This window comes from Salvelinus sp. IW2-2015, linkage group LG13 (genome assembly GCF_002910315.2).
Source record: "Salvelinus sp. IW2-2015 linkage group LG13, ASM291031v2, whole genome shotgun sequence".
NCBI lineage: Eukaryota > Metazoa > Chordata > Actinopteri > Salmoniformes > Salmonidae > Salvelinus > Salvelinus sp. IW2-2015.
Window position 1 is genome coordinate 31029968 of NC_036853.1, and position 14766 is coordinate 31044733.

Consider the following 14766-nt stretch of genomic DNA (forward strand, 5'->3'; position numbering starts at 1 on the left):
GGCCAAACTGAGCAATCGGGGAAGAAGGGCCTTGGTCGGGGATGATCACAATGTTCACTCTGACAGCTCTCCATAGTTCCTCTATGGAGATGGGAGAACCTTCCAGAAGGACAACCATCTCCGGAGCACTCCACCAATCAGGCCGTTATGGTGGAGTGGCTAGACRGAAGCCACTCCTCAGTAAAAGGCTCATGACAGCTGCTTGTAGTTTACCAAAAGGCACCTAAAGGACTCTCAGACCATGAGAAACCAGATTCCATGGTCTGATGAAATCAAGATGTAACTTTTTGGCCTGAATGCCAAGCGTCACGTCTGGAGGAAATCTGGCACCATCCCTACAGTGAAGCATGGTGGTTGCAGCATCATGCTGTGGGGTTGTTTTTCAGCAGCCGGGACTGGGAGAATAGTCTGGATCAAGGGAAAGATGAACGGAGCAAAGTACAGAGAGATCCTTGATGAAAACCTGCTCAAGAGTGCTCAGGGCCTCAGACTGGGGCTTAGGTTCACCTTCCAACAGGACAACAATGACCCTAAGCACACAGCCAAGACAACACAGGAGTGGCTTCGGGACAAGTGTCTGTCTGTCCTTGAGTGGCCCAGCCAGAGCCCGGACTTGAACCTGATCGAACATCTCTGGAGAGACCTGACAGAGCTCGTGAGGATCTGCAGAGAAGAATGGGAGGAACTCGCCAAATACAGGTGTGCCAAGCTTGTAGTGTCATACCCAAGAAGACTCAAGGCTGTAATTGCTGCCAAAGGTGCTTCAACAATGTACTGCGTATAGGGTCTGAATACTTATGTAAATCTATTTCAGTTTTATTTTTTATAAATGTGCAAACATTTCAAAATCTGTTTTTGCTTTGGCATTGTGTGTAGATTGAGGAAGAAAAAAAAATAAGAATACATTTTGGAATAAGGGTGTAACGTAACAAAATGTGGAAAAGGTCAAGGGGTCTGAACACTTTCCGAATTTGGGGGGGGTGTATTTTATTTATTTATTTGCTACTGCTCGACTAAAAAAAATCTTGGTCGACCAACAGTCTATCAACCAGTCGAATAATTGTGGTCAGCTCTAATCTCATTAGAGCTTCATATTATGTGCTGTCATGCTGGTTTAACAGGCCAGTGTGTCTACTATGGGAAAGGAATTCTAGTGAGGAAGACTGCGAGCGGCAGTAACGAGTCTAATCCTGTAGGGGATGACATCACTCAGTTCGTTGCTGGAAATCAGAGCAATACAGGGGATTTTACTGGGGGTGGTGTGACTGTGACTTAACTGAAGTGATGAGCACACACAGGCCCTTATATTTTTCCCAGAGTAAAATAACCATTGTGACTCACTCAACACACACACATTATACACTGGTGGTATCAGACAGTTTAACAGCAGTACTTGATTGTTTCTTTTCCGTCTGTTGTAGATCATGCGTGGAAGCGTGTGTGTGAGAGAAGCGGGATACATGGCAAGCCTTTAAAGCTAACCATAATCAGATTGAAACTGGCTTGTCCTGGAGAGAGAGAGAGATGTGTATGTTTTTGGGGTGAGGAGAGGAGGGTATTAGGTCTGACGTGGGATTAGCCTGTGTGGGGCAGGAGGATAGGGAGTCACCGATGCGTGCTTCAAGGTGTGTGTGTGTGTAAGGACGGAGGTTGTTTAAATGTGATTGATAACCTTATAATAGGGGACAAGTCGCATGTAGTAGGTATGTTTGTGTTGTGCTTGTCCTTGAAAGACTCGCTCTTGTTGATTCCTAATCCTCTTTTGGAAAAGGGACTAGCTATCTCACCCAAGTTTATCACAGAATTGGGTTGAGTGGGTTCCTCTTGACTGTGTTTTACGTGAAGGTGTGTATTGGGGGTAGTAGTAAAAAATGTGTGTACTGTAATTGGATTGTGTGTAGTGTGCTGTGTTAACTGTCCCAAACTGCTTGGGGCCCCAGAAAGTGAAGTAGAAGTAGGCCCTTTTCTCAGTAAATACAGGATGTATGAGCTACTGTACATCCATTCAGAACTATGTCGAACCGGATTGAGCTGGATAAAAATCACAAGGTGACAATGATGAGAGACTCATGGTCTGGTTAGTACATCCTCCTATTTCAGGTAGGGTGTCTCATATGAATGTATTTGTGTGTTGCAGAGCCACCACTAACAACAAAGTGAAGGAGACTGTGGCTCTAGAGCTGAGCTTTGTCAACTCCAACCTGCAGCTACTGAAGGAAGAACTAGAGGAACTCAACAGCAGTATGGAGGTCTACCAGACAGAGAGGTAACACACACACACACACACACACCGAGGTGGAGTGTGTGAACGCTCAATGCGCTGATGGCCTATTTGCTTTAATTATAGCCTAATGAGTGGCCTGGTATGCTAGTAATGAGGCACTAGTAATCCAGCCCAGCTGAAGCTCAGGGTCACAAGTGGTGCAAATCCTTTGATTTAGACTCATTACAATTTTTGTTCAGTCACTTTGGTGCAATTTTCACAACTCTTCGTACAAAACTCAAAACAGATCATCTAAAAGGTAGTCGTTTCAAAACTAAGCACATTTTCAATTGACTAAGTACAACACACAATCATACAGTCACTTTTTCACCAAACGTAATCAGTGTTTCATCAAGAAATGCATGTTTCGCATTGCAATACATGTTCATATAATGTAATTGCCTTTCACAATACAATGCTCACATTAGAATAATATATATTCTTAAGACATTTTACTATTACTTAATCCGACTGCTATTAATTGATGTTCAATTGAACGTTAGAATGGGGGAAAACAAGTGACTTTGAGCATGGTATGTCTTGCCTAGTTAAATAAAGGTTAAAATATATGTTTGTTGGTGCTAGGCACGCCGGTTTGTTCCAGTGTCTCAGAAACGGCCAGCCTTCTAAGCTTTTCACGCACGACAGTGTCTAGTGGTTACAGAGAACGGTGCGACAAACTAAAAACATCCCATCAGCGACAGTCCTGTGGGCAAAAACAGCTAGTTGATGAGGGGTCGAAGGAGAATGGCAAGCATCGTGCAAAGCTAACAGGCGGGCCCCAAACAGGCAAATAATGACACAGTACAACAGTGGTGTGCAGAACGGCATCTCGGGAACACACAACTTGTTGGTCCTTGTCAAGGATGGGCTGTTGCAGGAGATGACTACAATGGGTTCCACTCGTATCATCTAAAGACAAGAAGAAGCGGCTCCGGTGAGCACGCGATCACCAACACTGGACAATTGAGTTTAAAAACATTCCCTGGACCGACGAATCCTGGTTCCTGTTACATCATGCTGATGCCAGAGTCAGGATTTGGCGTTAGCAGCATTAGTCCATGGCCCCATCATGCCTGGTGTCAACGGTACAGGCTGGTTGCGGTAGTGTTGGGAATGTTTTCCTGGCACAAGTTAGGTCCCTTGATACCAGAAAGTTTCAATGCCACACCTTAGAATACATGCCCTGAAGAATTCCGGCTGTTCTGGAGGCAAAGGGGGGTTTGTCCTGGAACTAAACTCAGCAAAAAAAGAAACGTCCCTTTTTCAGGACCCTGTCTTTCAAAGATAATCGTAAAAATCCAAATAACTTCACAGATCTTCATTGTAAAGGGTTTAAAACACTGTTTCCCATGCTAGTTCAATGAAACCATAAACCAATTAATGAACATGCACTTGTGGAACGGTCGTTAAGACACTAAAAGCTTAGACGGTAGGCAATTAAGGTCACAGTTATGAAAACTTAGGACACTAAAGAGGCCTTTCTACTGACTCTGGGGGAAAAAAACAAAAGAAAGATGCCCAGGGTCCCTGCTCATCTGCGTGAACGTGCCTTAGGCATGCTGCAAGGAGGCATGAGGGCAATAAATTGCAATGTCTGTACTGTGAGACGCCTAAGACAGTGCTACAGGGAGACAGGACGGACAGCTGATCATCCTCACAGTGGCAGACCATGTGTAACAACACCTGCACAGGATCGGAACATCACACCTGCGGGACAGGTACAGGATGGCAACAACAACTGCCTGAGTTACACCAGGAACACACAATCCCTCCATCAGTGCTCAGACTGTCCGCAATAGCCTGAGAGAGGCTGGACTGAGGGCTTGTAGGCTGTTGTAAGGCAGGTCCTCACCAGACATCACCGGCAACAACGTCGCCTATGGGCACAAACCCACCGTCGCTGGACCTGACCGACTGGCAAAAAGTGTCTTCACTGACGAGTCGCGGTTTTGTCTCACCAGGGGTGATGGTCGGATTTGTTTTTTTATCATCGAAGGATGAGCATTACACAGAAGCCTGTACTCTTGAGGGATCGATTTGTAGGTGGCGGGTCCTTCATGGTCTGGGGCGGTGTGTCAGAGCATCATCAGACTGAGTTTGTTGTCATTGCAGGCAATCAACGCTGTGCGTTACAGGCAGACATCCTCTCCCTCATTGTGGTACCCTTCCTGCAGGCTCATCCTGACATGACCGTCCAGCATGACAATGCCACCAGCCACACTGCTCGTTCTGTCTGATTTCCTGCAAGACAGGAATGGCAGTGTTCTGCCATGGCCAGCGAAGAGCCCGCATCTCAATCCATTGAGCACGTCTGGGACCTGTGGATCTGAGGGTGAGGGCTAGGGACATTTCCCCCCCCCCCCCCCCCCCCAGAAATGTCCGGGAACTTGCAGGTGCCTTGGTGAAAGAGTGCGGTAACATCTCACAGCAAAAACTGCCAAATCTGGTGCAGTCCATGAGGAGGAGATGCACTGCAGTACTTAATGCAGCTGGTGGCCACACCAGATACTGTTACTTTTGATTTTGATCCCCCCTTTGTTCAGGGACACATTATTCAATTTCTGTTAGTCACATGTCTGTGGAACTTGTTCAGTTTGTCTCAGTTGTTGAATCTTATGTTCATACAAATATTTACACATGTTAAGTTTGCTGAAATTAGACACAGTTGACATCTTTTTTTTGCTGAGTTTAGATGGGTGGTGTACCTAATAAACTGGGCACAATGTCAGGCTTGGATGTTTTTCCCGTAAGTTCTCCTGAGACGATAGGAGTAAAAAAACTAATTGTCAGCTTCCATTCAGTCATCTATATTAGACATGTTTACGCAGTGGCGAACCTATTGGACCTAGGCCTAATGGAAACGAGCGCATATTTCAAAGAGCGCTCCGTAAACCACTCCCCATACTGTAGGCCCGTCTCTTCAAAGTAAACACAATTTTAATTATATTTCTATTTGAGCAAAATAAGTAGTTTTGTTGAAAATAATTCCGGTAAAGAGCCCCACAGTCAGGCAGACATCTGAATGTTCTATCATAAAGTGAGAACAATTGGTTTCCCTGCCTGATATGGCTTCTACTTCGAAATACTATAGGAGTAAATTAATAGATGACACTCACTGCTATACACCTGTCTATAATCACATCATTTACAGACCCACCGCGGACCTTTTTTGTATGAAAAGGCGTCCCATGGTATGTTTTGTCAACGAGCTCAATATATTCCAAATACTTGATCCCAATAATTTACATAGCGTAGTAAACAATGCCCCCTTTGGTATGATCTTTTGCGAACTGTCTGGGACTCGTTGTTGGCTCCATGTTTACTACTCCAAAGATATTTGACTTAAGTCAGACGAAATTAACTGCAATACACTGATCTCAAATATATTTGCATATCTAGGCTACACAGAACCACAGCGGAGCCATTGTGTAAAATGTGAGTATTTCCTCTGTCCTCAGTGCAACATGCCTAGCTGTGCCCACTGGGGCGTAGCTTACGGAGCGCTCTTTGAAATTTTGAACTCTTATTATGGTGGCGATTTGACAAAATTACAATCATGGTCTCATTGGACTTGCATTTTTCTGGTCTTGGACTCTCTCGTCCCGCTCTTGGTCTTGAATTGGTCTCACTTTAGGTGGTCTCGAACACAGCACTGTTATTGCCTAATGTGAAAACAGCGTAATTTACTGTAGCTTAATACATTCACAGGGCAATGCTATTGGATAAACTGGTTCTTAGAATAACTAAATTGAGAAGATGTAATTTATGTTGTCTTTTGGTGATTTTAAACCAATGTACTCAATATATTTCACAGTAAACTTATATTTTTGATCAATGGTTTTGTGATGAAAGATGTCTTGAAACAAAATGTATGCACAATTAAAAGTTTTGAATGTAAGACTGGCTGCGTTACAGTAGTGCTGAGCGACTAGTTCTTTTTGAGTTCGGTTCCATTAGTAAAAAAACAATCATGGTTTTGATAAAAAAAAAAAAAAAACATTTTAAATGCATTATGAAAAATTGCCATTAAAATTATTTTAGAGCTTTTTCATGGGAATTCCAAAGCCAAAAATAGTGAACATTCAATTGCTAAAACATTGAAAATTATTCCATTGTCTCTGTCAGGTCCACATTTTGTAAACCTCAATAGAAAAATGGGAAATTACTAAGAAATAATACAATATTTCAATTGTGTAGAGTTGACTTTATTATTTTTAAAGTCATCGCATCTCTGCTGAGGCAGTAGTAGCTAGCCAGCCAGACAATGTTATCTGTGCTCACCATACTGTACAGTCTTTAGTAAGGCAGGCTGGCCTAGCTAAAAAGCATAAGTATGCTGCAGATCTGTCTGACAAAATAAAAGCGCTTAAAAATCTGCCCTCGGTTGCAACACTCTACCAAGTTTCAAACTGCCTCTGGAAGCAACGTCAGCACAAGAACTGTTCATCGGAAGCTTAATGAAATGGGTTTCCATGGCCGAGCAGCCACAGACGAGCCTAAGATCAGCATTTGCAAGGCCAAGCGTCTGCTGGGGTGGTGTAAAGCTCTCCGCCATTGGACTCTGGAGCAGTAGAAACACGTTCTCTGAAGTGATGAATCACGCTTCACTATCTGGCAGTCCGCCCGACGAATCTGAGTTTTGTAGAAGTTTGGTGGAGGAGGAATAATAGTCTGGGGCTGTTTTTCATGGTTCGGGATCGGCCCCTTAGTTCCAGTGAAGGGAAATCTTTATGCTACAGCATACAATGACACTCTAGACGATTCTGTGCTTCCAACTTTGTGGCAACAGTTTGGAGATGGCCCTTTCCTGTTTCAACATGACAATACCCCCGTGCACAAAGCGAGGTACTTACAGAAATGGATTGTTGAGATCTGTGGAAGAACTTGACTGGCCTGCACAGAGTCCTGACTTCAGCCCCCCCACCAGCTCCGTTCCAGTTACAAGTATTACCAGTTCTGAGTATTGGAATAAGATTATTATTTTTTTAATTCACCACATACTTAAATAGTACCAAAGTGATAATAAAAACGAATTACCAGGGAGGGGGGTGGAACGGTTAGGAGGGGTGAGGGGTTACTGTCATAATAGGGATGGTGTGGGGGGAGGCAGATTTGGGTTTGTCTGTGGAGGTGTGTGATGTGTCATTTCACACATGTTGATCTCTCCTCCCTCCAGTGAAGCCATCAATGTTCCCATGATCCCACTGGGTCTGAAGGAGACCAAGGAAGTGGACCTCACTGTTCCTCTCAAGGTGAGGAGAAAAATATGCCTTTCGCTCTTGCGTGCTCACTCTCTCTCTCTCTGAAGAGACTGATCTTGTCCTCTGCTCTTCTCTCCCAGGAATATATCTGTGAGCACTACAGGGAGGACAGCTCTCTGTTTGAGAAAGAAATCAAGGAGTTTATGGAGCTCAGACAGGTTGGAACTAAAGTCAACCGCTCTTGAAAGCACTGCCACCTAGTGGCTTTAGCTATATTACTAACAATATAAACTGGCTGGCTAAATGTTTGATAATTCTGACTGTCATATCATTTATACACTGTGTGTAAATGATATGATACACTGTTTTGTGAATAAACAATTGTTTTAGTTGGTAAACGTGTTCACATATTAATGTTGTTGACAACTTGTAAATGTATTGTTATATAGTCATATGTTGCATTGAGTGTGTGTGTTTTCATGTGGGTGTGCTAATATATGCCCCTGTGTGATCATCAGGCCATGCGTACCCCCAGTCGTAACGAGGCAGGTTTGGAGCTCCTGGTAGAGTATTATAACCAGCTGTACTATCTGGACCAGAGGTTCTTCCCCCCACACAGAACACTAGGAGTCCACTTCCACTGGTCAGACTCTTAGTCTCACACAAACTCTTCACTTACAGTGCCTTCAGAAAGGACACACACACACACACAGAAACCTTTCTGGGTTCCCCCTCTCCTTTATTCATACCCTTGACTTATTCCACATTTTGTTGTTATTGATAAAATATTTTCTCACACTACCCCATAATGACAACTTGAGAACATGTTTTTAGTAAAGTTAGCTAATTTATTGAAAATGAAATACAGAAATATCTCATTTCAGATAAGTATTCACACCCCTGAGTCAATACATGTTACAATCACATATTTCTGGGTGTCTCTTAAGAGCTTTGTACACCTGGATTGTATAAGTTGGTTGTTGATCATTGCTAGACAGCCATTTTCAAGTCTTGCCATAGATTTAAGGCAATTTTAATTAAAAACTGTCACTAGGCCACTAAGGAACATTCAATGTTGTCTTGGTAAGCAACTCCAGTGTATATTTTGGCCTTGTGTATTAGGTTATTGTCCTACTGAAAGGTGAATTTGTCTCGCAGTGTCTGTTGGGAAGCAGACTGAACCAGGTTTTCCTCTAGAATTTTGCCTGTGCTTCCTTTTTATCCTAAAATACTCCCTAGTCCTTGCCAATGACAAGCATACCCATAACATGATTCAGCCACCACCATGCTTGAAAATATGAAGTTGTACTTCGTGAAAATTGGCGTTGGATTTGCCCCAAACGTAACACCTTTTATTCAGGACATAAAGTTATTTTCTTTGTCACATTTTGTTGTTTTACTTTAGTACATTATTGCAAACACATTTTTATTCTGTACAGGCTTCCCTCTTTTCACTCTGTAGTTTAGGTTAGTATTGTGGAATAACTACAATGTTGATCCATCCTCAGTTTTCTCTTATCATAGTCATTAAACTCTAACATGCTAACCAGACCGGACACGTCGCGTGCGCGAGCGTCGCAAAATACATTTAGAAATCCATGTTATTCAATTATTGCACCCACACTGCTCGCGCGCGCCAATGAGCGTCTGCGATGCCAAGGGCTAAAATAGAACTCCTTTCTATTTCGCGCTTAAAGTCCTGCCTCTCCCATCTCCTCATTGGTTTATAGAAGCAGGTACCCACGTGCCATCTCCTCATTGGTTATACCCACGTGGGTGATTGAAAGACGAACTGTTTTGCCGGTCGTCGTGGTAATACTATGAAAGTTTAGATGCCGATCACCATATAAGTTCAAAGATGAAAAAGCCTGGAAGGAGGAGAGATGACTAGAAACGATTCGGTTGGATGTTTTATGTGTGGATTAATTGGCGGAGTAGAGGAGCTTGKACATTTCAGGTAAAATAACAACTCAATGTTTATATCCCAGAACAAATTAGCTAGCAACAGCAAGCTAGCTAAATAGGACAAATTGCTAGCAAGTGCAAGCTAACTAGCTAAATTGCCATACATGTTTAATGCTTTTCGACCTGTCCCCAAATTAATGTCATTGGTTCAGAGTTTGTTTTGCTATTTTAACCTGCATGTCGTGATCGCGTTTGTTGTAGGGGGACAAAATAAATGTATGCACTATAGCGCACGCGCGCAGCCGGTTTGGGTTCCGTGTAACTGTTTTAAAGTCACCATTGGCCTCATGGTGAAATCTCTGAGCGGTTTCCTTCCTCTCCGGCAACTGAGTTAAGAATGATGCACCATCCAAATTATAATGAATAACTTAATAAGCTTCTTTTTTTTTTTCTCTCTCTACCAATAGGTGCCCTTCTTTGCGAGACATTGGAACTTATGTGACTTGTTAAGCACATTTTTACTCCTGAACTTATTTAGGCTTGCCATAACAAAAGGGTTGAATACTTATTGACTCAAGACATTTCAGCCTTTATATTGTAAATAATAATTCTAAAAGCATAATTCTACTTTGACATTATCGGGTATCGTGTTAAGGCTAGTGACACAAAATCTAAATGTAATCAATTTTAAATTCAGGCTGTAACACAACAAAATGTGGAAAAAGTCAAGGAGTGTGAATACTTTCTGGAGGCACACCCACTCAACCTTAATTTTCTTAGTCATTCCTAACCTTGGAATTGTGTGTCTCACCAATCTTCGCTCTTGTTTTTTAAGTTTAGAATTACTCTAAACACCTCTCTCTCGTGTGTCCCCCCCCCACCCCCCGCCAACTGTCTCTAGGTATGACTCTCTGACAGGTGTGCCGTCATGTCAGCGTGCTTTGGCATTTGAGAAGGGAAGTGTGCTGTTCAATGTGGGAGCTCTCTACACACAGATAGGAGCCAGACAGGACCGCTCTGCTGCAGCTGGCATAGACAGGGCTATAGACGCTTTCCAGAGAGCTGCAGGTAGGCCTAAACGCGCACGGCATGCGCGCGCGCACGCACACACAAACTACTATTACAGGAACACAACCACAAGGGGCCCTGGTGAAGAAATACCAGTGCCTGAGATTCTACACATTAGCACACCACAGTTGGAGTTCACACACAACTGCAGATCATACATTTCATATGCAACTGTCATCTTCTCTTTTGTATGAATATTTTTTTTTCAGCATTTTTTTATTTTTTTTTGTATAAAACTGTAAACTATAAAAGTGTATAAAATCTGGGTGTGTCTAGGTGCATTTAACTTCCTGAAGGAGAACTTTTCCAACGCTCCCAGTCTGGATATGAGCGGCCCGTCGCTATGCATGCTGGTCCGGCTGATGATCGCCCAAGTGCAGGAGTGTGTGTTCGAAAGGGTCACACTCACCACGCAGGACACACACTTCACCTCCCAGCTACAAGTGGCTCAAGAGGCCGCACGAGTGAGGGGACCTGTGTGTGTGTGTGTAGATAGCCAACATGTTCTTTTCACTGGTGCTCATGACCTTGATCCAGTGCCCTTGTTAAAGACTTCTCTTCTGTTCACCTCACTCTCTTTCTCTGTCCCCCTCTCTCTGTCTGTGTGTGCCTACATGCGTGTGTGTAGGTAACAGATGTGTATAGCTTGGTGCTCCAGACCATGTCTCAAACCATGGTTAAGGACTATATCTCACTCGCTCTCACTTGCACTCACTCACTCTTAGACTTTATTCACATGGCAAGTTAAATTACTTACATTGTCAAAGGACATACTGTATAACAACAATGGTCGGACTAACAGTAATAGTAGGCCTAGTACTCGTAGTAGTGGTAATGATATTATCAACAACAATAGTAATGAGAACAACATTAAATAAAAGTAATTGTGGTAGGCTAGTTTTACATGACTTAAAGCCATATGGCATGGTATACTACATGACCGAAAGTATGTGGACATCTCCTCGTCGAGGCTTGTTGGAAAGGTGACATCCTATGACAGTGCCACGTTGAAAGTCACTGAGCTCTTCAGTAAGGCCATTCGACTGCCAATGTTTGTCTATAACGATTGCATGGCCGTGTGCTCGATTTTTATACACCTGTCAGCAACGGGTGTGGCTGAAATGGCAGAATTCACTGATTTGAAGGGGTGTCCACATGCTTTTGTATGTATAGTGTATGAAAGCCAAAACAAAATTGCAAATACTATTGTTGCATTGTACTTTTCACTGGCTGGCCCTCTGGTTGTGGCAGGAGGCCACATACTGTCCTTGTCTGCCCAAACTACACATTTTGGTTTTTCATCCAATAAATATATTTTTTAATTATTTTATAGTTTCAAATTCGTTGCAATGAATGATAGTTTTTGTAAAGAAAGATTTATCTTAGGTCTAAGTATTTTTCACAGTGTAATAGGAAATCCAGCTCTTTCTCTACCTTTCCCCGGGAGCAGAGTTGGCACAGCCTGTCCTGTGTCTTCTTTCGCTCTCTCTGTAGGTATAAGACCTATATACTGTAAAACTTTAATTAATAGCTCGGGTGTTTATTTGCTTAAATCACTGAACTCAACAGGCACTTATTACAGACAGGCTTCTATTTGAGTTAGGTTAGACACCTTGATGCACAGCTTTTGCTGATTTGCATAGTTAATTGTTTAATTTCAGCATTCATCACTTCCAGCATTTTAATACATTTCTCCCTTTTCTGCACTGTGTTATCATTTGCACACGGTCACATTTCTCTCTCTCTCTATATATATATATATATATATATATATATATATATATATATATATAACTTTTCCTTGACAGAATAATATTATTCTCCTCTTTAACTGTGCATTTTCATCAGTTCTTACTTTTGCCACTAGATGGCGATCTGCTGATTTCTAGGAGTATGAACTGCTGAAGTTGTTTACTGTTTTTGTGCTTGCCAGCTAGCAGTTCTCAGCTGTTAGCAGTCAATGGCTAGCAGTTTCTTACTGGCGATTTAAAAACGGATGATTGCCATTTATTTTTTAGTCATTTTTGAATTATTTAATGTAACAAATCAAACATTAAACCTTGTAAACAATTCATGGTGACCTCGTAAATAATTAATTTAGACCTAGAGTTTATTTGAAACAGTGTTTATTTGCTGAAATGTGTGCCGTTGACCGGTTATTAAAAGGGACAGGTGCTATTTGAGACTGTGTTTAATTGATGTTTTACAGTAACGTGGTGCTCCAGACCATGTCTCAGCCCCTAGTGAAGGCCTATGTTCCATTCTCCTGTCTCTGTTCATCCGTCTTTTTCTCTCTCTCTCGCTATAGGTATCAGACGTGTATAGCTTGGTGCTCCAGACCATGTCTCAGCCCCTAGTGAAGGACTATGTCCCATTCTCCTGGGCCTCCATGGTTCAGGTGAAAGCAGAACACTTCAGAGCTCTCTCACACTACTATGCTGCTGTCGCTCTCTGTGACCTCACACGTAAGTATCACCGTGCAGTGGGTGGGTGTGTGTTGAGTTGAGTCTGATATTGATGATGACAGGAATGCCGATCGTGGTGGTTCGGAAATTGTCCTGTTTGTGTGTGTGTGTTTTAGTATGATTGTGTGTATTCCAGTAAATGTGTGTCTATCTGCCAGTGTGTGTTGTGTCCCGTAGAGTCCATTGATGAAGAAGAGTGTGATGAAGAGGGAGAGACGGCTCTCCTCCAGCTCCATGTCAGTAATCCTGCTGGACCCCCACTCAGCCAGGTGCTCAGAGACCCCGAGGAGAGACGCAAACTGGGTGAGAACGCTCGCACTCACCACACACACAAACACATACAGTTGAAGTCGGAAGTTTAAATACACCTTAGCCAAATACATTTCAACTCAGTTTTTCACAATTCCTGACAATCCTAGTAAAAATTCCCTGTTTTAGGTCAGTTAGGCTCACCACTTTATTTTAAGAATGTGAAATGTCAGAATAATAGAGTGATTTATTTCAGCTTTTATTTCTTTCATCACATTCCCAGTGGGTCAGAAGTTTACATACGGTCAATTAGTATTTGCTAGCATTGCCTTTAAATTGTTTAACTTGGGTCAAACGTTTCGGGGAACCTTCCACAAGCTTCCCACAATAAGTTTGGTGGATTTTGGCCCATTCCTCCTGACGGAGCTGGTATAACTGAGTCAGGTTTGTAGGTCTCCTTGCTCGCACACGCTTTTTCAGTTCTGCCCACAAATTTTCTATGGTATTGAGGTCAGGGCTTTGTGATGGCCACTCGAGAGAGATGCAGTCGGTTAGGAACCTACCTTGGCTGTGACAAGTCATTTTTCAACATGTTGAAGACAAGATTATTTCACTGTATTCACAATTCCAGTGGTCAGAAGTATTATTACACTAAGTGACTGTGTGCATTAAAACAGCTTGGAAAAATCCAGAAAATTATGTCAATGGCTTTAGAAGCGTATGTAGGGTAATTGACAATAATTTGAGTCAATTGGAGGTGTTACCTGTTGGATGTATTTCAAGCCTACCTTCAAACTCAGTCCTCTTTGCTTTGACATCATGGGAAAATCAAAAGAAATTAGCAAGACTCAGAAAAAGAATTGTGGACCTCCACAAGTCTGGTTCATCCTTTTGAGCAATTTCCAAACGCCTGAAGGTTACCACGTTCATCTGTACAAACAATAGTACACAAGTATAAACACCATGGACCAGTACCGTCATACCGCTCAGGAAGGAGATGCGTTCTGTCTCCTAGAGATGAACGTATTTGGTGCGGAAAAGTGTCAAATCAATCCCAGAACACAACAGCAAAGGACCCCTGTGAAGATGCTGGAGGAAACAGATACAAAAGTATCTATATCCACAGTAAACGATCCTATGTCGATATAATCCTGAAAGGCCGCTCAGCAAAGGAAAGCCACTGCTCCAAAACCGCCATAAAAAAGCCCAGACTACGGTTTGCAACTGCACATGGAACAAAGATCATACTTTTTGGAGAAATGTCCTCTGGTCTGATGAAACAAAAAATAGAACTGTTTGGCATAACGACCATCGTTATGTTTGGAGGAAAAGGGGGAGGCTTGCAAGCCGAGAAACCATCCCAACCGTGAAGCACGGGGATGGCAGAATCATGTTATGGGGGTGCTTGCCTGCAGGAGAACTGGTGCACTTCACAAAATAGATGCATCACAGGAAGGAAAATTATGTGGAATATATTGAAGCAACATCTCAAGATATCAAGTCAGGAAGTTAAAGCTAGGTCGCAAACGGGTCTTCCAATGGACAATGACCCCAAGCATACTTACAAAGTGTGGGCAAAATGGCTTAAGGACAACAAAGTCAAGGTATTGGT

The 14766-nt window shown here is 42.7% G+C and overlaps 1 protein-coding gene across 1 annotated transcript in view; it reads left to right on the forward strand.

The window, feature by feature from the left end:
• LOC111971221 (rhophilin-1-like) overlaps nucleotides 1-14766 on the forward strand; it is a 66054-nt gene that overhangs the window by 15474 nt on the left and 35814 nt on the right. Inside the window, exons 4-11 of the mRNA XM_070445995.1 lie at nucleotides 2138-2266; nucleotides 7443-7518; nucleotides 7608-7685; nucleotides 7986-8110; nucleotides 10274-10440; nucleotides 10717-10904; nucleotides 12749-12905; nucleotides 13083-13208. Coding sequence (XP_070302096.1) covers nucleotides 2138-2266; nucleotides 7443-7518; nucleotides 7608-7685; nucleotides 7986-8110; nucleotides 10274-10440; nucleotides 10717-10904; nucleotides 12749-12905; nucleotides 13083-13208 — 1046 coding nt within the window. The remainder of the gene's footprint in view (nucleotides 1-2137; nucleotides 2267-7442; nucleotides 7519-7607; nucleotides 7686-7985; nucleotides 8111-10273; nucleotides 10441-10716; nucleotides 10905-12748; nucleotides 12906-13082; nucleotides 13209-14766) is intronic.